The sequence below is a fragment of the Panthera uncia genome, chromosome A2 (assembly GCF_023721935.1).
Source record: "Panthera uncia isolate 11264 chromosome A2, Puncia_PCG_1.0, whole genome shotgun sequence".
In the NCBI taxonomy this organism is placed as follows: Eukaryota; Metazoa; Chordata; class Mammalia; order Carnivora; family Felidae; genus Panthera; species Panthera uncia.
In genome coordinates, this window is record NC_064816.1 from 82,764,559 (window position 1) to 82,791,058 (window position 26,500).

General features: G+C 33.5%; 1 protein-coding gene across 6 annotated transcripts in view; it reads right to left on the reverse strand.

Annotated features, from left to right (window-relative positions):
* Positions 1–26,500, reverse strand: part of CACNA2D1 (calcium voltage-gated channel auxiliary subunit alpha2delta 1) — a 499,724-nt gene that overhangs the window by 56,921 nt on the left and 416,303 nt on the right. For all 6 annotated transcript variants that reach the window (XM_049641359.1, XM_049641358.1, XM_049641361.1 and 3 more), the window contains 6 exons: positions 14,511–14,589; positions 13,575–13,624; positions 12,075–12,164; positions 8,112–8,189; positions 5,992–6,066; positions 5,661–5,735 (listed from right to left, as the gene is read on the reverse strand). In XM_049641359.1, the coding sequence (XP_049497316.1) occupies positions 5,661–5,735; positions 5,992–6,066; positions 8,112–8,189; positions 12,075–12,164; positions 13,575–13,624; positions 14,511–14,589 (447 nt within the window). The remainder of the gene's footprint in view (positions 1–5,660; positions 5,736–5,991; positions 6,067–8,111; positions 8,190–12,074; positions 12,165–13,574; positions 13,625–14,510; positions 14,590–26,500) is intronic.

The window sequence follows — 26,500 nt, forward strand, 5'->3', positions numbered from 1 at the left end:
TGATATCTGGAATCAGAAGACTCTAGAATACTACAAATGACTATTAGACTGCTTAATAGGTGATAATACTGACCATTGTTTGGATAGCAATATGTTGCCTCAGAAGCAAATATTCATTTGAAATGTAACATATTTCATAAAGATAAAATAAAAATCAATACTGAAAATAATTTTAATCCTTTGTTTAAAAAAATGAATCAAGAATGTCACTAACAAAAGGATACTCTAAATTGGACAATATAATTCAGAATTGCTTCTTTAAAGTTCCCTGAAATAAATCCTCTTCACACAAACACCATAAGAGCATTAAAAATTCAACATACTCACTGCAAAACAAAGTCAACATAATCAAAATGATAAAATATAAACATAAATAAGAATATTATCTTACATGCAATGGATAATGCATAGCATGACCAGACCCAAACAGCATGCATGGCGGAGGCATTATCGGGAAGAATTGGCAATATGAAGATCATGTCCCAATCCAACATATAAAGACACAGAGAAGAAAATGAAATCGTAAAAGCAAAATGTCAATGCAAAACTTGTACTTTTTAAATGGCAATCTAGCTGACCATTTTTAAAAGACCCATCATAGGCACAATGATTGAAAAATTCAAAAGCAGAAATTTATAATAAAAAAGAACCAAGTGAATTTTGAGAACTGGAATCCAGTCCCTTCATTCCTAATGCTTTTGTTTGGTATTTTAAATATATAACACTTTTCATGTGTAAAATTTTAGTATCAGCTGACATAAAGACAACAACATTTATAGAATTAAAAGGCAGAATGCCTTTAAACAGATTTTAAATAGAAATAATTAGTGCTTAGGTTGATTAAAAATATTACATAGTTCAAAAAATATTCCTAAAATTCTAAAGTCTTGTATGGTTGCTAGTTTGCCATTTGAGGTTTCCTTAGAAAGAAAGTAAAAATAAAACAAACCATTTTTCAGGTTGTTTATTTTCAAATTATATCATAACATTTACATGCAACATTTGAAAGTACTGTAAAAATGAAAATTTGCTAGGATATACATGAATGCAAAAAGTATAATTTAAGATAATACACAAAAAGAAGCATGCAAGGAGAGTAACAGGAGACAATTTAATAAATCAAGAAAAGACACTAATTTCATTTTAACCTCTACAGGAGTCATAAAAGATATGAAGACTGATGCAACAACATGAAGTTCAGATTGCACAGAGTTCTAGAGCTAGAAGAAAATTGAAGCTTCTTTTAATCCAGTGGCTCTGCAACTTTAGAACAACCTGGAAAGCTTGAAATAGTATTCATTAACTTGGGTCCCATCCCTGGTCACATTAGTTCAGAATTTTCAGGAGATGGAGCTGTAGATCAATATATATATTTAATTTCCTAGGGGAATATATCACGTAGGTTAAAAAACAATTATTCAGGGGCGCCTGGGTGGCTCTGTCGGGTGGGCGTCCGACTTCGGCTCAAGTCATGATCTCACAGCTCATGGGATCGAGCCCCGCATAGTGCTCTTTGCTGACAGCTCGGAGCCTGGAACCTGCTTTGGATTCTGTGTCTCCCTTTCTCTCTCTGACCCTCTCCTGCTAATGCTCTGTCTCTCTCTCAAAAATAAATATACATTAAAAAAATTAAAAAACAACAACCATTATTCAATCCTCCTACTTTTCCAATGAAGAAGTTAAAGTAAAATGGGGTTGAATGGGGTAAAATAGTTTAATAATATCTTCTGAATATCATACTACCTGTCCATAATAATGCCACTAACTTTTTTTAGAGCAATGATAGGATTACATATAAAACATTAAATCATACTGAAATTCCTTCGGAATTTTGAAATTCTGTAACTGTAACAATTCTCATACTGTACTGTACTAAACTGTAGGAAGTATCCTCTCTACTGATTATTTTTAATGTAATTATAGAAATATGTACACATAAAATAACATTTAAATTTTGTTGATAAAGCGAAAAGATTTTGCAATGAACTTGTCAGGCAATAACAATTTACAATATTTATTTGCAATTCTGGGCATTTTTAATTAGCTTAAGGGAAGTTTCTCTAACCTCTAATCCAAAGATACACTTTAGAAATTCAAAGAAATTTTGGCCTGCAATGTATGGTTTACAGAAACTATCACACCAGAACTGTCTTTTTATTTCCACTTTGAAGTTAATTTTACAAGCACTTGTTAGGAAAACATGGATTGGACACTAATTTCACAATTTTAATAACAAATTTACTTTTAGAAGCCATCTCATTATAGTTGTTCTGATTAACGACATTACATAATTTGCTAGCAATCTTAAGTTAGCAAATGCATACCCCCTGCCATCATTAATAATGCTTTTGCTCCAGTTTGAGAAACGATGCTCATCTCCAACTCATGCTCTGGAAGCTTGATGTCAGGAAAGGCAGCATTAATCAGATGCTTTAGGAAGAGAAGCTTAATCTCAACTCTGATTTAGCATATTTGAAGCCACTGCTAACTTCATTCACAGTTACCTGAACATTGGGTCTCCTTTTTCTTAAATTAATTGTTGGTATACCTACACCAATAGGCTGAAGCAACAGAAAGGTGGTAATTCATCATGCTACATTGCAACACAGGTAAGGCTTCTATCCTACAATCAATTTTGATCAGATATTTCCTTGATCAGCAGCAGGTATCACAGAGTTCATGACATGTCAACAAATAAAATGAATGTTTCAAAATACTGGTGGTGTATAAAAAATGTTATGCTAGTAAAAATATTCAAAAAATTGTTCAGGAGCATATTTTAGTATCTTCCTTTTTTCCTAAAAAAAGTACATATTTGGAAAGTGAGAAAAGTATTTTGTCTCAGACAACTTTAATGCTGATTCAAAAAAAAAAAAAATCCTGCAGATTTTAGAATTTACATGATTCAAATGTGTTAAAATATAATTATTATAAGATATTGAGAAGTGTCAACATTAAACCCTTAAAATTTGTGGCTTTGTTTTCTGAAGTGTTACCAAATGTTGTATCTGTGGAACTAAAGGAGAATTTAATCCTAACACTGTAGATTTATTTTAAATATTGACTTCTAAAGTGTGGATTATGCACAACTTCCTATACAATAAATATTTATTAAGATTGACCAAAATAAAGTATCTTAGAAGTGTACCCAATCTGGTTATTCTTATGAAACAAAAAGTAAGAAATGTAAAATGCATTTTGGAATAAAGCAGGATACATTATCCAGTACTTGTCAAATGTGGTCATGGTGGAGACATGAGGAGATTAGCAATGATTGCTTAGAAAATTAGATATGTAAAAGGTTTATACCTACTTTATTTCCTGAGATTCTAGCCTTTTTGAAGGATACTCATACTGCCTTCTACAAACTACAAAATTGTACTGAAATAACTTAAGATTATAACTTCAGGAAGAAAACACAAGGCATTCAACAAAGAATACTTGCAATAACACTAGACTTTGACCTTATTTAAAAAAAAGGGGGGGGGGATATTATGGAACAGCATTATCTTCCTTTATTTCTACTGGTAAATTTCTGATGAAAGCACTGAGAATAATTTTGTTAGTATACTAGTGGTTACCATATCTGTCCTTTGTACTTGTGAATTTCTAAAACAAACAAGATGTCTTACACTCTATCATCCTTTTATGCAGTTCTTTGGTCTACCTGCAAAGCATGCACCATCACCCACAAAACACAAATAATGTTTAATCTAATGATGAGAATTCACAAGCATATTTAATTCACAAGCATAAATTTCAGAGAAAAGAACACATCAATTGTTCAAATGTATTTTAATGGTTTTGTAAAATAGTATTTTCTATGTATTTACTATGTAAAATAGTATTTTCTAAATATCTTTGTTGCACACTTGCTTCTAATAATTTCCTATGTAAAAATATGAAAAGTTAACATAGTCCTAAAAAAAAAAAAAATCACCTGGGCTGTAATAATGCTTTCTATAGAATTTATATTTTTGTTGTAATTATATGAGTGTTAATAAATTATTCCAAATCTGAGACAAATGTTAACATCAAATAGTAGTAAAATTTTTCTATGTAAATAGTGCTTATCAGAAGAATGTATAAAAGGGGGAAAACCTTTTTCAAATTATTGCCTTTAAATGGTAGATTTATATACATTGTATGTACATTATTCTCATTATTCTTCTTTATTATTTTGTCTGTGATATATTTTACTTCCTTTTGGAGAAGGAGTTAAGACCTACAATCATAAAAATGGGGATCCTTCACACCTTTCAACACATTACATTGTTACTGCTTTTAAATCACTTCAGTTGTGGGAATGTAAATTAAAATATATTGGATATACAAAAACCAAACAATGGCATTGCAAATTTTTTAAAAAATCTTAAAAATATTTAAAAAGATACAAATTTCCAACTGTGACAAAATCAGAGAATATTAGGCTAATCATAAATAACTCTATTAAGAGGAACTTAACAGGACATATTTATAAAGGCCTGTGATAGACTAATGATAATGGGGAGAAATGTCTATACCATTTTTATAATAAAATAACCACTTTAAATATAGTGCAGAATGAGAGGCAGCTACATTTGATTAGCTGATATTTAGATCATGATGGAGTTTATATGGAAATAAATTCCCAAGCGAACTTTTAAAATCATCACATTTCTTACAACCACTTAGTACGTTTTTGCATTCAATATCAATGGTTCTTAATTATCATTGATTTGAAAAGTATTTAAATGACTCAACATTAAATGTATGTGTGTTTATGAATATACTTGTGTATGTCCAAAGATATCACTAACATTAACTATTCGTGACCGAGGGAAAGAAGATAGTATGACTAAATCTGGATGTATTTCCCTCTAGCATGGGTTAAAGTATCTTCAGTGTTATCTCCAAAGTTAAGCAACAACTTGAAGATGCTCATAACTTACAATTATGTAATATGATTTTGCCAGTTTTTATTTCCGGATAAATATATTTCATCCTACCTGTGAAGCACTAATGGAAAGTGAAAGAAGCTGGATAAGACATTTAGGAAAATATTTCATATCTTAGCATAGAGATTAGAACAACAAGTTCATCTATGTGATTTTGTCACTTTCTGATAACTCCCTGATTAATAAACACCTCCCAGTTCTGAAGCTCATCCCATGGAGTTGTACTTACTGAATTTCATTCCTATTTTTTTAAGCATGCTCAAAAGTACAAAGAAAAAAGCACTTTGGGAGATGAAAAAGAGAGATAATTACTAGAAAAAAGGGTGATGGAAAATATGATCTGTGCATAGAAGAACATTACTTTTATTTATCAGGTTCACACCCATCTGGGGCAATCTCCTCACTACCTTACAGCCTTAATCAAAATCCCAAGGGGATGTGTGAACTCAGGCATGGGGCAATAATGGCTGTCTTTGAGTTGTGAATATTGGTTAAATATTCCATAGGAATATGGGACAACTAAATTGGTAAGAGAAAATGAATAGTGATTTCACACTTTCATATATTATAAACTGTGGTCTTGTCATGTATTAACATTACAGACCTAATGTTCCTTTATATTTAGTGCTATATAATGAATTTAAAGATGACGAATCTATTAAGAGCATTAACCATTAATTTTACAGAATTGCATTAATCACTGTAAACAAATTATATACATACCTTTGGCTGAAGATTTGGATGTAATAAAACATAACCATTAGGATCAATTGCAAAATAATAGCCATTGGGGCAGAGCTGGAAGAAAAAAAAAAAAAAATCCCTGGGTCACAGTCAGAAATCACATTCTTTAAAGATAAAAAATTCTTAACACATTTTAAAGCATGAAGAAAGACAGCATAGTATCTTTATATTATTTTAAAGATCTTAACATTTAGTTCATTCAGTAAGTTAACTACATGATTTTTGAGGATTACTTAAATGTTTTATAGACAGCTAAATTAGTACAGAGCTCTAAAATAAAAAGATACCCAAAGAGTAAACTTCATCTTACTGTAAAACGTGGTGTTAGTCGCTTAATATCTTCCAAAGATACATCAACCCCCATCACACCAAGAATTAGCTGGTTCTATAATAAAAGATAGCAAAAAGGTAGTCTATTTTGGATTTAAAAAATGCACATATTTCTACACAATTATTATATATGTTCATCCTTTTGCTTGACAATAGTTATATTCCAATCTAGCTTAAACATTTTTAAGGGTGAAACAGCTTTTGATATCAATTTACAATGATTCCCACCTTTGTTTACCCAGGACTTTATCATTGTAAATGCAATCCTGATGACTGTGGCTAAAATAGAAAATGTAGGGTTTTTTTTTTTGTTTTTTTTTTTTAAGTAGACACAATGCTCAGCATGGAGCCCAACATGGGGCTCGAACTCACAACCCTTAAACCAAGACCTAAGCTGAAATCAAGAGTTGGACACTTAACCTACTGAGCCACCCAGGTGCCCCAGGAAATTTATTCGATGCCCCTTGTACTCATTATCTCTAATATTTAATTGCTACTGTACAGTCAGTTGTAGCTGTATGTGTGTTTGAGAGATACCAAACATGGGCATCCAAGCTTTAATTGCAAGTCAACAAGGGCTATGTGGCAAACTGCTATCATAATCTTCTCAGGGACATGAAAGACGAAAATGGTGTTAAAATTTAGAATAAGGAATTTCAGTTTTAAATAGAATTATATAAACTAAAAAATAAATTAAGATGTTACAACGAAAATTATAAAATCCATTCAATAGTTACCATGAGAACACCATAAATTTTGTGTAGGTGCACAAATAGTGAGAAAGTTATATCAACTATATTCTTTTGTCATGGACCAATTCTGGTCTCAGCAAACCCTCCAAATTAAAGCAATTCCTTAGTCCATCTGGATAGTTACAGAATTACTCCTTTATGGGTTAAATTATTTAGAACCCAGAGATCTTTTAGAATGACAATGGGTTCCTGGGGCCCCTGGGTGGCTCAGTCAGATAAGAATCCAACTCTTGATTTTGGCCCAGGTCATGATTTCACGATTCATGGGTTTGAGCCCCACATAGGGCTCAGTGCTGACCATGTGGAGCCTGCTTAGAATTCTCTCTCTCTGCCCTTCCCCTTCCCCCTCAAATAAAGAAACTTAAAAAAAAAAAACCAACAAAAAAAAAAAAAACAACTAACATTTTTGATGGCCACATTATAAAAGTAAAGAGTTCAACTGAAATTTATAATAACTGAACAAATAGTAAGTGCAACAGACTTCATTTTGCCATAAACTGGAAATAAATTCCCCTCCAGTCTGGAATGTCAAACAAAGCCTAAAATGAATATATAATGTTAAAAAAAAAAAATCTTAACTTGTCCCGCAATCTAAAATTCTTTCTGATGCAATTTAAGAAATAGGAATGCAACCCTACTTTAAAATCAAAAGTATTTTAAAAATGAGTGGAATCTAACAAGTAAAATTTTTCAGAATTTTTAAGTTGGTAGCATCTCATTGCATTGACAATATTTCCAGTGCTGCAGAAATCAACATTTTTATGACACTCATGTAGTATTTTTCTTCAATCTTTAAAAAACAGAAAACAAAATAGAGCTCTTCATTTTTTAAAAATATTTTTTTGAGAGCTATTCATTTTATATCAGATGCTTAAGTTACATGATGATTTAAAAACAAAACAAAACAAAAACTACTGTCTGAACGGGAGCTGGAGGAGGAATGTTTCAATAAAAATACATACATACAGCAGAGACAAACATTACCATGGTTTTGTTCTTTGGATTTTTCTTTCTGAGCTCCATGGATATCTTAGATACATTTAAAAAATGTGCACACAATAGTATTGCCCATCTGTCATGTAATTACTCCCAGGGACTGAACTTGTGTTCTCATCAGTTCATAGTTAAACAGAGTTAAGTTGAATCCTGACTCTGGGGAATCAGAGAACTTGACCTGCATTTCCTTTTTCCCAGGTGGTTATCACATAGGCAGCTGTTGCCTCTTACTTCTGGTCTCACAAGACAGTTACATTCTATGTATTTCCTTATAGAAATATCTTATCCACACTGAGCTTTGACGTCACAGTTTATCATTTATTATTATTAATTTTATCAATTAACTTTTAACCTTTAAGTTTGTCTTATTTTCAACTTGGCCAGTTATGTTGAAGACCGGAAGAGTTCCAGTAATGACAAGTCCTAGTTCCTAAAAATAGATTCAGAAAGAAAAAGGCAAATTAGACTTACAATTTAAACTTTGTCATTCTGAATTAGTCTTTGGTATTTGACACTGCATTTTATGGTTACATTATAAAGAGACACAAATACCTAGTAAATGATTTTGAAAGCTTTTTCACAATGTTTGTCTTTAAAAAATCAATTAAAACATCTGAGAAATAATGAGAGTCTATTAGGCAGCTATTGAAGCCCACAACCTCTACAATAATAGTCTGAGAGAGCACTGCAAATAACTTAAAATTATAAAAACTCAAATTACACTAAATATTTCAGTAACCCTGCCCCTCCACTCTTTTGTTCACAGGGATTCCATGAACAGAGTGATAATAAAATACTGTTATATAATTTGTTTGCCTTCCTTTGTGTAGTTTCACTCTTAATTTTTTCATGCCCTGAGCCAAAGGCTTCATGTTAAATCATAAATGTATAGCAGAATGAAGAGAAGAAACAAGTTATCGATATCACATCTGCAATCATCTGGTAAATATTATGCTCTTCTAAACAAGCAATAATGCTTCTAAACACCCTCTAAGACAAATAGTATTTTTTGACAAAGTCAAATAATGTAGCTAACTGTAAGCATCAAATGCAATAGTCTGGTCATGAAGCAGTTTAGTCTAACAAAAGTAATGACCTAGTGTCATCCAGCATGTTGATCATTTCAAATATTAAATGAATCCACGGAGATTCGTTGAAATAAGGCGATTTTCAAGTCAGAGGGTTTTTTGTTTTTGTTTTTGTTTTTTTAATTACTGCTATCTGCAGCCATTTTATATATATATATACACACACACACACATATATATGTATATATATGTATATATGCATATATGTATATATATTTATTTACCATTATTACCATATATATTATATATTTATTTACCATTATTTCATGTCAAAACTACATTTTCAAAAAAAATCACACTTTAAAATAATTTAAAAATTATTATTAAAAATTTCAAATTTGCTGAGAAAATATTAGTAATCATGTGAATAATGACCCCAAATCCAAATCTCATGACCCTTGTTCTAATTCCAGAAACATCCTGGCTTCACAGAGAAATTGGTTTATAATTGTGCATGTGAGAAACCCCAAAACAATGGGAACTGAATTTAAAGAGGAAGAACAAACAGAGAGAGAGGCTTTCAACAGAACAAGATACCAAACTGTTTGGGACAAATACAATTAAGGAATCAACCACACATAATTGGTGCATGATGATATACATGTGGGCTCTCTCTTCAGTTCTAAGCACGAATATTCAACAATGGAAACATCCTTCAAAATGCAAATTCATATTCACAATGAAAACTTTCTACCTCAATAAAATCAGATTAGAGATAACTCATAAAACTGGACTCCAAAACACAATTCAGTAAATATTCCTTTTGGAGAGATTTCTATTCGTTATAATGCATAGTTTTAAAAAAGCTAGCATGATACACGATAAAGTGTATATGAGGCAATCATTTTCTGCACATCACTTTGCATTTCTACAGAGTATGGTAATGTGCTTCTAAATATGGTAACATGTGCCCTAAAATGAGACACTAGACTTCTAACATAGGAGATGAAATCATCAATGAACTCATTGGTACCCAATTTCCATTTCCTTCTTCATTGATTAAGCAGACAAAAAATTTGTACAAATTCCTAGGGAACAATTTAGAGAAATAAGACAAGATTTCTGCCCTCCTGGAATTTATCTGGTATTTTTATATTTTCTTGATTCCAACTCTTTTCATCTCTTTTTTTTTTATCCAAAGAATCTCACTTTATCTCCCAAATAAAATGAACCCTCCACAATATTGTTCCAGTCTGCTCCTGTTCTTAACTCCCATTAGCTCTAAAAGTGAGTGAGGTACCATTTTCCAACATACCCAGCCCTTGCCTAACTCATACTATACCCTCTTTGTGTGGTTTCACTAGTTCCCACCAATTGTAGAAACTTTACCTTGATTCATATGTTCAGCTAAACTGTCACCATCTTTTAAACTCACCCTACACCACCCCCAAATATATGGCTTCTTTCTTCTGAATTTCCAGAGTTCTTTTCATTTTTTTTCATTATATTTTGTCTTGGAACGTGTTTACATTTTTTTTCTTAATGTAACCAAGATATACTGACCAGCATATATTGCGAATCTGCCACATGCAGCGATTACAGACAAGTAATTAGAAATACAAGACCATCACTTTTCATTCTCAAGTTGGTAAAAGAATGCTCTACGTGTCTCCTGACTAGCCAATTCATGTGCCTCTTTTTTTTTTTTTCTTGCTTTACATTTAGTTTCAGCTTACAGAACAGCATGTTTAGAACCAGAATCTCTTCCTAATGTCATCTGTGCTATCAGTGAGAACCTTACCAACAATGTAGACGTGCTGGTTAATGAACTTCTGGTCATAGGAAATCCTACAGGGCATAATTATTGACTCCTCCTATCATACTCTGTCCTGTGATGGATTCGGAAAAATGAAACATTTTGGCCATAGCTTTAGATGACCATGTGACCTTAAATAAATATGTGATGTCAAGAAGGAACACTGGATAGTAATTTTAGCTAGGATTTGAGGTAAGCAAGCTTCACTTTATCTTTCTTAGCATGCAAAGCTGCTGTTAATAGTGCCTATTTTTCTTCCAACTTCCTGTATATGTTTATTTTACAAGAACCAAATGATAAGTAATTGTAAATGGACTGCGTGTTGCCCTTTGGGGTCACGATTGCATTCAGGGAAGTAGTATCAGCATATAATTGTACTCCAAGGAGGAAAAAGGGTTAGTGAATCAGCATTTACTTTTCAGGGCTTAGGATTTTGGTTCTCTGTGGTATGTTACACATTAGTCAAATCATTAATAAAGTCTTCTCATCAAGATTAAGCATATGTATATATCTTAAGCATGATATTTACTATTTACAACTTTAATACAAGGAAAGTTGGAGTTACATTAGACAAGTTTTCTCAGTTTCAGCTCTAATGATCTTTTGAATAATTCTTTGTTGTATGTTGTATGCATGTGCATGGGGTGAGGGGACTGTCCTGTGTGGCATATGACATTTAGGAGCCTCCCTGGCCTCTACCCATGACATGTCAGCAGCAACCCCCGCCCATCCCAGTCACGACAACAGAAAATATCCATAGATATATCCAAATGACCTGTGAGTGGCAAAAACTCCTCCAGTTCAGAACCACTGCTTTGAAATATGATAGGATACTTAGATTAAAATTTGAGTTTCACAATGGACAACTTAACATGTTTTTGTTACATCACACCACATGTGATCATTTTAATGGCTTAGTTCCATAAAAATCTGGGGTTGAATCTCAAACAAGAGATGATATATAAAGAGGCTAATAGGTTCGTGATGATTTCAGAGTAGGGTCAGATTATCTGCCTATTTAATTGCATGTACTTCTGAGCCTTGTTGGGTCTGGCTTGAGTTGTGGAGGCAATACATGCTTCTGCCAACTGAAGTCTATTATTAAAATATTTCAAAATTTTTGCTTAAAGTCTGCAGTAGCAGGGACTCATTCACTTGACTTTAGGGTTTTGTTTTTTTTTACATAAAAATTCAGAAAGTTATTGAAATGCCTGTAAATTCAAGATTTGAGTTGTGAAATTCCACACTCTCAACAGATCACCTAAAAAATAAAGTTAACACTTTACATGTATGGTTAGACAAGACGAGGTTTTTATGTATATTATCTAAATTCTAGCAAAGAAGGGTGTGATAGAAGGACTTTCAGAAAGGACTTAATGAATTGGAAAAGATAAATGTCACCTAGAAGGATGCAGAAACGAGCTGTGCGCTTTTGTTAGGACACTCTTTGGTTGAAAAGCCAATCTCTTACCAGTGCATCTAGATACACATTTGTCCACTGGACTTGCTTTGCTTTGTCCCCTGCTAAAACCATTGGTCTTCCCAGAACATCCAAGTACTCCTATATTTTAAAGAAAAAAAAAAAAAAAAAGGTTAGGGGGTTGAAAAAGAGAAATGCTGTAGTAAAAACAAAAACAAAAAACTCCACAGAAGAAAATTATCTAGAGTTAAAAATGAATATGGAATCAAAGTTATTAAGGGAGTAAGTGTATAATCATTTAATTGCTATTTTGGGTATACCATAAATGGTACGTGTACATACTTTGAATCAACAGTACTTAACTCATATTATTTATACAGTAGATCTACCCGTTTTTTTCTAATACCAAAACATTCTTTTTCTGAGGTACAGCCAATGATAGGTGAAATACGTTCCTTGTGAATTGTTTTATGTTAATCTAAACTATTTAAGGCTCTGTGATTTACTGGATGGAAGTGCACAAATTTGAAATCATAAAGCAGCCACATACTTGCTTTCATATCACAGACTGTTTGGCTGAAATTCAAAACTACATTTAAACATATCAAAAAATAAATGCAACACTGTGCCAAATAAGACATCAGACTCTAGTGCAGCTGCTGTTTCATTTCAACATAAAACACAGTCAGTATTCAGTTCCACAAATGCCATGTTATTTGTGCTACATCTTGCCTTAGTCTATTTTGTGGATCTTCAGTTATGTTTAAAATTGAGTAATGGTTTTAAATTGTAACTTATGAATGCTTGAAAATAATATATATTTATATTAACTTAGTTGCTTCAATCTACGAAGTTATTTAACAGGCATATTTTCAGTTGAATGGTTGTAGAAAAATTCTCTCCTCGTTGTAATTTTACTATGTTTGAGAGAGCCAGCAGGCTCCATGCTGTGTGTGCAGCCTGATGTAGGGCTCGATCTCACAACCACGAGACTATGAAACGAGGCAAAAGCCCAGAGTCAGGCACTAAACCAAATGAACCACCCAGGCACCTTGTAGGTTTATTTTACATAGGTAGATACATCTGCAGGGGTTATTTAGGAAGTATTTAAATTCTGATTAGAATCTTGTATAATTTGTTCAGATTAATTATTGCTTCCTTTTCTTTGTGGTACCTGCAACTGGAAGAAACTCACTTAAATGATCTGAAATGGGACCAAGTTCAAATTAAATGAAATGAGATTGCTAGTAAATTTTCATTTTACTTATTTTCTGTGATGTTTTTAACATCTGAAAAGAACACATGTAGCTTTTCACCTGAGTTTTGAATATTTGAAAACACTGGGAACCTTGATGTAATAATAATCAATATACATCACCATGATACTCATCATTTTATTACAAATATTATGGATCATTTTTTCATTCTCACCTGTTTTCTCCAATTGAACAGAATTTAAAACAGAAAAGAAACATCTTATTCTTTGCGAGAATAATTTCAACAAGTTTTAAATACCTTGTATTTAAAACTTGTAATAACTTGTAATCATACCTGAGTATTGATTCTTATAGCTCCAATGGAAGGAATTTCATAGTAATAACCTGAAACATATACATATTTTTATATATAGAGAGAACATCACAATAAATGACCACAAAATTTTTTTCTGGCTTCAGAGGAGAAAAGGCCATGTTTTTTTCACTTTGAATTCAACAAATACTAATATATCAATATCATAGATGAATGTGGAAAATGTTTGCTTAATGCATATCCCTAACAAATGTACAGACTTTGTGACAAACTTCGCTATATAACTTAAAGTGCATCAAATAACTGTGATTTTTCTATAAAACAGTAGGGAACCTGGCATCATTTAAAATATTTGTATTATTGGAGAAATTATTAAAGATACATGATAATGGTATCTGACAATTATTGTATTCATATAGAATATTTGCCTACACAGGACTTTCCTAATAAACTGAGGTTCTTTTTATTGTTATATGATCAGTTTGTCAAATAACATCTTGTTTTGTTTTGTTTTCTGTGTATATGGGAAATATGGACTCACTACACAAAATCTGAATTACCTAGGAATGTGTAAGAAGACTTAAAAAAAAAACTTAACCACTTAGAAAAAATGTACAAACATGTCACACTTTCTCATATGTAAGTTTTATATAATTCATATATTCTTTCATTCTTATTTGATAAGTATTTACTTGATAAGTAGCATTAAGTATCTATAAATGAAACACTCAATGATATTAATATACCATATCATATACCATATGATCAAATGTCTGAATTTTTATACACTGTCACATAATGTCAATGTTCTCTACAGAAAATTTGTTCAACATCTTAGGCTTGGTCTCTCTTCCAATAAACATTAGCTACAACTTTATATTAAATGATAAGATGTAGAACTAGCATCTATCAATTGTTTTTTAGTAGTAAATGTGGTGGAGAAAAGAGATCTGTTACCTTTATTTTCACAGGCCATCCACTGAATAGGTCCTCTGTCATAATTATGTTGGCCAACTGAAAATGTGAATACACGTACCTGGTGAAGTGAAAAAGAGGGATCTGTTAGGCTGCATAAAATGGAACCAAATGGCAACACAAAACAGCTCAACCAAAAAATAAAAGCATGCTTTTCAGGTAATTAATGGGACAAGAAAAATGAAGGCCAGTAAATCTTTCAGGAAGTCACCAGACAGAAACCACATAACCTATACTCAACACAGACTTTAGTTACTAAATTTGAGATGGCACTTGGGTGCCCCACACCATGTCCCAATCCTATGTCAGAATCATGACTAATGTTTCATTAGCAGAAATGGGATCTTTTGGGCCCAACCAGCTACACCTGTCTCACCTGGTTAAAACATATCCACATACCTAGCCACTGCAAAAAATAATAAGTAAAAATAGTAATTCCCATTTCATAAATATGTGGGGTTCAAAAAAATTTTTTTAATGTTTGCTTATTTTTGAGAGAGACAGAGCATGAGCGGGGGAGGGGCAGAGACAGAGGGAGACACCAAATCTGAAGCAGGCTCCAGGCTCTGAGCTGTCAGCACAGAGCCCGACACGGGGCTCAAACTCATGGACTGTGAGATCATGACCTGAGCCGAAGTCGCCTGCCCGACTGAGCCACCCAGGTGCCCCTCATAAGTATGTGTTTAAAACAACATACAGAGAAAGGAGGTCATTATAATTTTAGTTGCTTAAGACAATCATAGTGATAGTTTCAACTACCTCTACACCATGAAAATATTTAGTACATACATATAGGATTGTGAAGTTGGTTATATTACTAACTTTCTACAAAGATGACTAGCATCTATAAATAAGTATGTTAAGCTTCTAGGATTTTTAAAGAGAATCAAAATATTGGCTGTTTCTAATGTAATGCAATACATGTAAATATTTTAAAACTATTCAATTCAACTGAGGTAGATTTTAAATTATAGGAATTTAAATGTTTACTGGAGGCCATTATACTTAATTATAAAATACTCTAATTTTATAATAATCTAGGATAAATTCAATGTCACAAATACTTAATAAAATGCCTATTTAGCATATATTGATTTTTACCAACTTAGTCATCTAAGAAAACCAGTATTTTAAGGTAAACATTTTAGCCTTTTCTAAAGATAAACATGCAGAAAATCACTTTTCCATGAATTCATGTTCTGGTTTGAACTATGTTAACAGCTTTTCTCTAATTCATGCCGATTGACTGTTTGAACTGACATTTTCTAATTGCTTTGCCTGTTTCATCTTTGCACATGACTGCAGAGCACAAATCTCAAAAGAGACTTCACATCTGTTTTCTGTTCCTCCACTGGTCGTGGCCACACAGAGATCACTTCATAACAATCCCGCCCCAAAATGTACATGGGAGATGTTGCTGTTTCACTTGTAAAGTTTTATGTGAGCCACCCTTAAGCTGCACAGGTTTGCCTCAGCTAGTTATGTGAGAAGCCATTTGGTGGACACATCTGAATTTTAATCATCTCAAATTCTAAGGGCAAGTGACACATTCTAGGTTGACAGAAGTCGGTGACACCTATTTACCTCCACTCCCTCAATTCCTCAAAATGTCACTTCATTTTCTTAAATTTTTCATATATAGTTCATATTTCAATAGAGTGTCACTTCTTATGTAGCTGAACTTACTCCTAAATGGAAATATTTTTGTAAACAGGTATGCCACCCGACTGATAATTCAATTTAACTGCTGTACCTTAAACAATTGTCACATGAATTTAGGGAAAAAACCCAGATGCTCCAGAAGGCACTTGGGAGATCTCCTTCGTAATGAACACTTGAAAGCATGTCTCAAATTTTCAATTTAAAGCACTGCTTTGTCTTGGTGTCTCTCTTACCACAACAGTGTTCTGGTAAAATATTTTCCACAAAGTATTTTCAGATTAAAAAAAAATAAGGCTACATGAATTATTATATTTATATCCCTGGAAGGTAAGAATTTCTACTAACATAGGGGTTATACTTAGACACACAGCACATAATTCTGACTGATGCTAATTCATCAAACAGTCCAAATAAACACGACTCAGCCAAAAAAACCTACCAGTAAAAAACAAAACAAAAACTTCCCCCAAACAACAAAATACTTGTTGCTTTGTTTTACTCCAAAACTTTTGCCTAAGCCCCAGGTTTGCACATAGAAAGATCTAAGAAGTCATCCAAATTAAGAAATTCAGAATTGGAGCTGGGTGTAGAGGTGTAAAATTTTAAAGCACACTAAACATTTTGTGTGTGTGTGTGTGTGCATGCGTGCTTCTTTTGTGTTCATTTTCCACATATATCCTCAGCCATTTGACTGAAAGTGGCATTAACGGACTGATTTATTCCCATATTACAGATTTATAATCTGTACCCCTTTCCTTAAGTTTTATTTGCCTTACTGTAGACTTTGTTAAAGACACCATTGTTCTGAAATTTTCCTCCCAATGGTCACTAAAATCTTAAGAACTACAAATTCAACCTTCTTTTTGTAATTTCTGCAACTGCCTTACCATTACTATATTTCCAAGATCTTTCTAAAATACCTAAGATGCTTATTTTTCTCTTGGTAGATACACACATTGTGCACACACACACATGCATTGTATATATTTTAATCATTTTATAGAATGCTTAGAATTTTCTAATTTCATAAATATACACCTAGTTGAGAAAAAATTCAATATAAAGCACCCTAGCTTTTAAACTCTTTATATAACAGTGAAAAAAAACCAACATAAAAACTATTTCAATCCCAACTGCCACACTCCTGTTGCATTTGTTTTGCTTTACACATTTTGCCAAGTTATGTGAAAAGAATTTTAACTTCACTGATTTCATACACACGTGCAGTGTACATGTTATAGTGCATGTTCACAATAAACTCGTGAAATTTAAAAGACTATGTTTGCACCCTAACTTTCCACTTAGAATTTTAAATGGTTTCATTCTTCCTAGTCTATGCTATATTACTGCCACCCTGTGGAACAGTGAATAAAGTAACTCTAAAATTCCTAATGCTAAATCCACAGAGATGACGGCTGTCCCTTTATTCCTCTGACATTTTCCACTTCTTCAAAGGTATTGTTCTTGTTTAGTTATAAATTTGGGGAAATAGAACAAGAGTTGTTTCTTGAAATATGCCCAACGTAAGAATTAAATCACATTCTCAAAGATCTCTATTGTTAGGGTTTTTAATTAGTATATTTGCATGGTCCTATTTAAAAACAAGTAAATGACGTATAAAATCACTCAAAATACTTAATGAGTAGTCGCACAAGCTAACTATTTCATCTAAAGTCTCAAGCAAGTTACTTACTTTAAACCATGCCTACCAAGGCAAAGTCAACTTTGGTGGAGAAAAAATTTCTTTACTCATGCCTAGTAGTACATTTGTAATCACACTATGAGATTCGTGTAACAAATGCATACTGGAAACTTTCTAAGCGAAATAGTGCTAGACAATGTGTTAAATGTTCCCTCACTAATCTGGATGATTTTAGTTAAGCTCAAGTTTCAAAATGTTCGTTTCTTTGAGAGTCATATATGACTCAGTCATAAATGGGCTTAAAATTATTTTTCATAATCCTGGAGATCAGAGAAGTAACATGGGAAGATAGTATTGGATAAATACTTGACTGGGCTGGAACAGTACTGTATATATCGTACCTGTTAAAGTGCCATATATATAAATGAAAATAAATATTAAATGACCAAAAAAATGAAGAGCTGCTTGAGTGGTTTCAACTTCTTACCATATGGATCGAAGACAGGCTTTGGTGTTATTCAAATTAAATCTGTTTATTATAACACGGAGCCTAAACTAGGCTAATAGTCAGCTAGCATACTGAAAATGTGGACAGTTTCATTAAACTTATATCATGTTAAATCCCTAATCTTTTTATTTTATGTTATGCAGACTTGTTCAGTCAATGTCAGCAAACTTTTTAAGGCAGAATAAAGTATACTTAATACACGTACCTTTTATGTACTCTATTATTCTTAGGGAATGAAAACTTTCTCCTCAGTTTTGTCTCATGATTAGTTACATAAGCACATTCAAAAATGTCAGGTATATAATTTTGCCTTCAGTTCCTTTAAAAACCAATTTTTCTCTTAACAGATTACTGTAATTCCAACAGTCTAATGTTGAATGTCAAGCCTGGCCCAGTTGACCAGAGAAAACTTTTAATTAACAACAAATTTGGAATATATTTAAAATATATTATTTTAATATTATTAAGTTTGATATTATTTTAAAAAATAAAATATATTATTAATTTGTTTCTTATAATACACCACTGTTTTATAACTTTATCCTACAATTTTGAACTTCTGCTAATCTGTTTTGTTTTGTTTTGTTTTGTTTGTTGAAGACTAAAATACTTGTCTTCAATTAAGATTTTTCCAAAGCCACAGGGTCAACCTATTTTAAAAAGCCATAGGAATTTCTTGTTTCCCAGCAGAACCCAGTTACTGGAAACTGTCACCTCAACAATTATCAGTTACCCAGAGTTCAAGTTTAATTTACAATAGGCAAATCTCCAAGGAATAATGGAAATGAGACTATGAAGAAAAGAGGCCAATAAAACTAAAATAAAAACTTCAGCTATCGAAACATGTTAGAAAAATGATGTCAGAAATGGGTTTTATTAATTTACTGTGTGTACTAAAGTTTTTGGCATTAAGCCTATAAAAACACTAGATTGGACTGAATATTTTAGGAGAAATTTCTACAGCGGTTTCCATAATTCACAAGTGTACCAGAATCTGGAGCCTTCGAATAACCCACATCCCTAGTTTTATAGCATTATGAAATAAATAAAAGTGTCCAAATTCACCTTTCACACTTAATTTATTTTATAAAGCCCAACGATCTGAAAGCTACTTGCAGCCTGCAGAGTTTTGATGGCTTAGTTTAATCCATCTTAACCTCTTAACGTGTGAAAAGCATGTCCCTTAGTGGTCAAGTCCGACTACACAGAAGGCTCTTGGGTGGGCAAATGATGATTGGCACAGCCACAAGGCGGCCCGGGAAAAAGAGACAGATGACCAGCTACGTGCAGTCTGCGAGACGTTATGAAATTTGGATTACAGATCATTTAAATTCTTAACTCTGCCACTTAGTAGCTGTATGACTTTCAACAAGTTATTTAACTTCTCACATTTTGGTTTTCGGATTTCCAAAATGGGGATGATGGTAATGGCAATAAAAATATTTTTATCCTATGATTATTCCCATTGTAAATGAAAGGATACATATAAAGCTCTTATGGTACATGGAAAATTATAAGATCAATCAATATGAACTATGGTAACGAAGAGGATGATGATGATGAAGAGAATTACAACTTCTAGAGTCAAATTATCAGTATTTCATGGGCAGCGTTTTCCATCAGTAACACAACAGCATTCCATGCCTCAAAAAGAATTCAAAATCATTCAAAATGACACCTTTCTAGAGGAGCAACTTTGGCTTGCTCTATTACATTTAGCGATAAATTAAAGACAAGACGCCAATATTGTCTAAATGCCACTGTGTCCATATGAGATATGTGTATAGGAAAGTTCCAGTCATCTGACAAAGGCAAGAATTTAGTCAAGGACTGTTGAATTTGTGCAAGCAAATAACATCAAACCACTTTAAAGAGGAAAACAAAATGCATTCGTTATATAGGTTTTGCAGTCGTGATCTTTTTTTTAAATTTTTTTAATGTTTATTTTATTTATTTTTGAGAGACAGAGAGAGACAGCGTGAGCAGGAGAGGGCAGAGAGAGAGAAAGGGAGACCCAGAATATGAAGCAGGCTCCAGGCTCCGAGCTGTCAGCACAGAGCCTGATGTGAGGCTTGAACCCACGAGCCGAGACATCGTGACCTGAGCCGAAGTCGACTGCTCAAAGAACCAAGCGGATTTATCTCTCCCATGTCCTCCATGTTGCATGCATAATGACATAGATACACGCCTTGGGATTATGTTGGTACTTAAAAATTATTAACAACGATTACAATGAATCACCCTCACGTTATCAGGTAATAAGGAAGCAATTTCTAGTTCTCCTACCCTGTGCATACATTTATAGTTCATGATAAAGGAAGAATAAGTGATGGGTACACTGCATTTCCAAGCAATCTGTAGCTTGGCCAAGACTATCATCAGCTGGGAGGTCGGAAAATAAGTGATAGACTGATTTAGTTCAGACATGCTTGGGTAAGGCCAAATACTTCATTGACACTGATAATGAGAACACTCATGAAAAACTGTGTGTCAGACTTATTAGAGTGTATGGAAAGATGCCATCAATACAATCATATTTTATATAAACTTAAACCTCCCTACTTATAAAATGATACACGCAAGAGTGGAACATTAATTCTGCTCCATATTTGAATTACATGGAAGTAAATATTGATGAGATGATTATTTTTAATTTTTTTTAATCTTTAAGTTTATTTTACTTATCTTTGAGAGAGGGAGAGAGAGAGCGCATGAGCAAGGAAGGGGCAGAGAGAGAGGGGAAGAGAGAGAATCCCAAGCAGTCTCTGCACTAATAGTGCGGAGCCAGATGGCAGGCTGGGTCCCACTAACTGTGAGAACATTACGTGAGCCAAAATCAGGAGTCGGCCTCTTAACTGACTGAGCCACCTAGGTGCCCCTAAATGATTATCTTTTAAAAGAAGAACAAAGTTATTGCATTGTTCTTACATTTTTTTTATTTTTGTATAGTTTACCTTAGGAGCAGATTGTGTATTTACAGGTATGTCTGCCATATCAGTAAACATTTAGCAACTACTATGCATCAAGCACTGTGCTACCCTCAAAGGATTCAAAAGTACATTTACAAATCGACAAAACCCCTAATTCATAGAGCTTGAAGCTCACCTCATAATGTGATGTTAAGATGATTTATTGTAATTGTCATCAATAAAGGTAAAATACCAACATAATCCCAAGGCATGTATCTATGTTATGCATCCACATGTAAGATGCGACAGGAATATCTGTTCGGTTCTTTAAGATAATATATATAAAACCTACAGGACTATTGCATTTTGCTTTTCTTTCTTTTTTTTTTTTTTTTAATTTTATTTGAGAGAGACAGACAGACAGACACAGTGGAGGGAGGGACAGAGGGCACAGAGAGAGAATCTCAATCTGAGAAAGAGAATCTGAGAGAGAATCTGCCCAGTGAAGAGCCTGACAAGGGGCTCAATCCCACAAGCCTTGGATTATGACCTGAGCCAAAACTAAGAATCGGACGCTCAACAGACTGAGTCACCTGGGCCACCCATGTTTTTCTTTTTAAAGTTGTTCTGTGTTATTTTTTAGAACAAGTTCCTTCATAGAGGGAAGTTCAAAATAAGAGAGCAGATAAATAATTAATCAAAAATGGTAACCTGAGAGAATGAAAACAGAGGAAAGATGATGCTGAACACAGAATGATAAAGGGGTATGTGGGAAAGGGAGTGCTCTATGCTCTAGGAAGACTGAGCAGATATCTATGGTAACTGGAATGCTTAATCTGAGAAGAAAGCAGCTTCAGAAAAAGCAGAAGGGCGTGCCTCTTTAGGTCCATGGATTTAACACAAACAAAAGGCCATCCTGATTCTCGGTGATACAATTCTATCCAGAGATTAATTCAAGTGTATTTTCTTTACATTTTCTGTATGTCTTCTTATATACTGTGTGCTTCATGTAATACTCAACTTCCATTTTTCACTAGATTTTAGATAGTAAGGATTCTGTAAAATGTTTGGTAGTAGTATTACTCACACCTGAAGAGAATGCGTCTGATAATATTTTCCTTAGTTCAGGGAATAAAGTATCAACATTAATTTTATACTAAGAGAAACAAGTGTAAATAAATCTGTCAGAGAGGAAGAGAGAAAGACACACACACACACACACACACACACACACACACACACACACAACATGACTTTGATATGGATAATCTCTCTGCTGAGAGGCCAATGTTACTGGTAATTCCTGTTATCAACTCTACAGTAACTCCAGCATAAATAACACATTTGGTTTTTTTTGAACAAAGGCATATTTTCTATTCTAAAGCTGAAAAGCTCTTAGTAACTGCTGCAAGTGGCAAAATGTCTAAAATGAAGCTTTTTAGAAGCAGTGCATTTGTTACCCGGTATTATAATGTTTTACAAATCTGAGCGCCGCATATATTTAAACACTGCTTCCAAAGGCTTCATTCTTGCCCGATGGAGAAGCCAGGCAAAGACAGTAGAGAAGGCAACAAATCACTTTCCTTACCATCTGTTGAAAAATTAATTGACAATTTTCACTGTTACTATATAAAACACATACCCAGATTCCATAATTTGTAACTTGGTTTAGATTTTAGTGGGCTACAGATTATTTCTTTCTACTATGGATCTGACAAATAGGAAAGACTTTGCTAATCATTTTTTAAATAACTAAAAAAAGTAACAATGCATCTGTCACACCGTTATAATTTTAGCGACACTTTATTTTGAAATCCATGCATCATATTTTCCATTTGTTCTTATTCAATTTACTGGTTATTTTGAAATTTTCACATTATAAATTTTTGATGCTTTTGCATTTTTTGATTAATTCTGAGAAGCAAGCTAGGCATCAGAGGACTATTTTCTAACTGGCTAGACAATCTTAAGCGTGTACTGTTAACCAATCTTTTTGCCATTCTACAGAAAATCAAGTATCTTTAATTTTGCTAGGCCTGGGAATTATCTTTCAACTCTGTGTCTGGTTTCACTTTCCTTTATTCATTTGTTTGGATTCTGTGATAGAGTTCATTTTAGTTTTGGCACCATTTTTAAGGAAGTGTCGTACACGCGGGTGAACCCTAAGGAACGGGACTGCTGCAGGTAAAGATCATAACGTGAATGCATTTTAATATGGAACAGCTGTGTGAAGAGATTAACATGGACTCAGTTTTAAAGCCGTACCTATCTATAATCAGGTAGGTTAATTCCCAAGAGTAATACACTTCCAAAGAATCCAAACATTTTGTTCTAATTCTTAAACCTTTTGGCCTCATTAAATTGTGCTGTATATCTGCAGCCTCATTCATCAGCTCTCCGGATGCACCTCATCACACTTACCTGGGTTGCTCTGAATGATTTCTAATGTCATCTGGGTGAAAAATGAATGTAAATGAAGCATTCAGCAGCCACGTTTATGCCAAGCAAGAGGCTTGGGGCGGGGGGGGGGGGGGGAAGCAGAATTCAAAGAGTAGTTTCAGAGTTTTCTGTTAAAGCTCATCCAACTTTATGACTTGGTAATTTTGATATTTTTTGAAAACACAAGGGAACTTTGTTTTAAAGGACGTCTTTTAAAATAAAGTTATAATCAAATAGAGAATTTTTAAGAGTACTGAAAGCATTTTACTACATCTATCAAACTTTATTTTTGCACACTGGCCATTCGAAAAATAACATGGCTAGGGAAATTCTGAGTAATAGATTATGTAACAAATATCAATTATGCAGGTATGGGATTGGTAATACAGGGTTCTAGATCCTGTCACCATAAACATCTTTACTGCAAGCAATTTCACTGCAAACATTTTGCGCTGTAAATATTGGCTTTAAGGCAATTTCACCATAAAAGATAAAATCATGAAATATAAAAGAGGGTCATTCATTTAAAAAGACACAACGAAAGATGGAAAATGAGTAACAAGATGTAAAGGAATTTATTTTGTGTAATACAAAATATTTGAATTCGTTCCAAACGTATAATGTGGATTCAGAGCGATACTGCAAAATTCACTGCTCTTATTTCGTGGGTTAACCTAAACACTGGTCTTCAAAGTCATTGATTCATTGTGTTATACTTGTTTTGGTTTTTTTGCTTGTTCATTTGTCTCTTCCCTCGGCATAATACTTTTTTTTTCCTCCTTTGTTTGTTAAAATCTCTTCCTTTGTTAAGAGAGGTATCAGTTTCCAAATACTAGGATGCATAATTGTCACTCAGTTTGCATTTTTTGTGTGTGCTGTGAAAGCCTTCTACACTGTTGTTTCTTCTTGGCATACTGGCACATATCCACTGATAGACATTCCAAAGTTCTATAGGAAATGTGGGTTTACAACTCTGTGTCACAGTATATACCACTGTGAGGGCTAACAGTTATGTAATACAGAAATACATAGAATAATCACAATTATACAGAATTATACAGTATAATACAGAAATACACACAATAATGCATTGAAGGAGAAAGAAATCTAACTTTCAACCAGTTTGAAAAAACAGAACTGTCAAAACAAACTACCAATCAATTATTTTTTTTTATCTCTTATGGCAAAATTGCCTTACGGCCATTTAGTTATGAGGTGAAAATAATTGCAAAGAAAATCCTTGTGGCAAAGATGTTTATGGGATTTTTGCTTATGGCAAAAACACTGAACATTCTGGGTCATGTACACCCTTCCATGACAAAGGTAGACAATTAATTATCTTCCATATCAGTATCTGTGGGCTGTGACTCTCTCAGACTGAGTGGGTGGGTGGGTGGGAGGTAGGGAATTGTGAATAAGAAGGAGAAGTTAGAAAGGGGTCCTCAAATTCATTCACAGCCATTTGAAGTCATATATGAAGTGCGTATATATATATATACACACTACTTTTGGTGGGTATATATACATACTCTATGCACACATATGCCCTTAGCAAAAGCAATTAACTATACAAAATGATGTCTTGACCAAAGAAAAATACACTCAAAGGTCTGACTTAAAAGTGATCATCTGCTATCATCTATTCACTGTTAATTGATATGGAACATGCAAATACCAACAGATGATTTTTTTTGTTTAATAAAGTTTTCCCACATGAGAAAATGCGGGAAGCCATTACACTTCAAGGTAGAGTTCGTAAGAAGGACAAGACAGCAATTTTGCCATAAACGTAATTACTACTTGTTCAGTTCAGGAAGCTATGATCTGCATCTATCTGTCCCTCCTCTTTCAAGGATCTCTGTCAATTATTTTTCTGTTTTGTATCTATAAGCTTTCCCTGTATGTCTCTTTATTAACCTGTAACACAGAATAATGAATTAGCTCTTCCATCTTTAAAAACAAAGTATGGAGATACACACACACACACCCATACCTGTGTGTGTATCTAAACTATGACCTTGAGTTGATGGTCTTAATTCCCCTGTGATATTTGCAAATATTTTAGAAAAAAATGTTTTATATTCAGATTTCTCTTTTCTCACCCCTCGTTTACTTCTCAACCACCAGCTGGCTTTTATTCATACAATTTTATATTAGAAAGCTCATGCCAAAGTAGCACACATGGTCTCTTGTTACTGGAGATACAATGGACAGAGGGGATGCCCATTTTAAAATAGATATAGGGGTGCCTGGGTGGCTCAGTCGGTAGGCATCCAGCTTCAGCTCAGGTCATGATCTCACGGTTTGTGAGTTTAAGCCCCACAAGCAGTACTGACAGCTTGGAGCCTGGAACCTGCTTCAGATTCTGTCTCTCTCTCTCTCTCTCTCTCTCTCTCTCTCTCTGAAGTAAATAAACATTAAAATGTTTTCAAAAATAGATATAGGGGCGCCTGGGTGGCTCAGTGGGTTAAGCGTCTGACTTTGGCTCAGGTCATGATCTCACATTTGGTGGGTTCAGGCCCTGCATTGGGCTCTGTGCTGACAGCTCGGAGCCTGGAGCCTGCTTCGGATTCTGTGTCTCCCCCTCTCTTTACCCCTTCTCCACTCATGCTCTGTTTCTGTCTCAAAAATAAATAAAAATTAAAAAAAAATTAAATACGCATAAATTTGTATGGATATATCTGTGTATGTAGGTAAGCATATATGTATAAGTGTGCTTATCACAAAAACTTTGCTACAGCCACTGAAATTAGAATCACAGAAACAATCAAGTATCTAATTCCAAGAACATCTTAATGTTTATGTGAGGTAA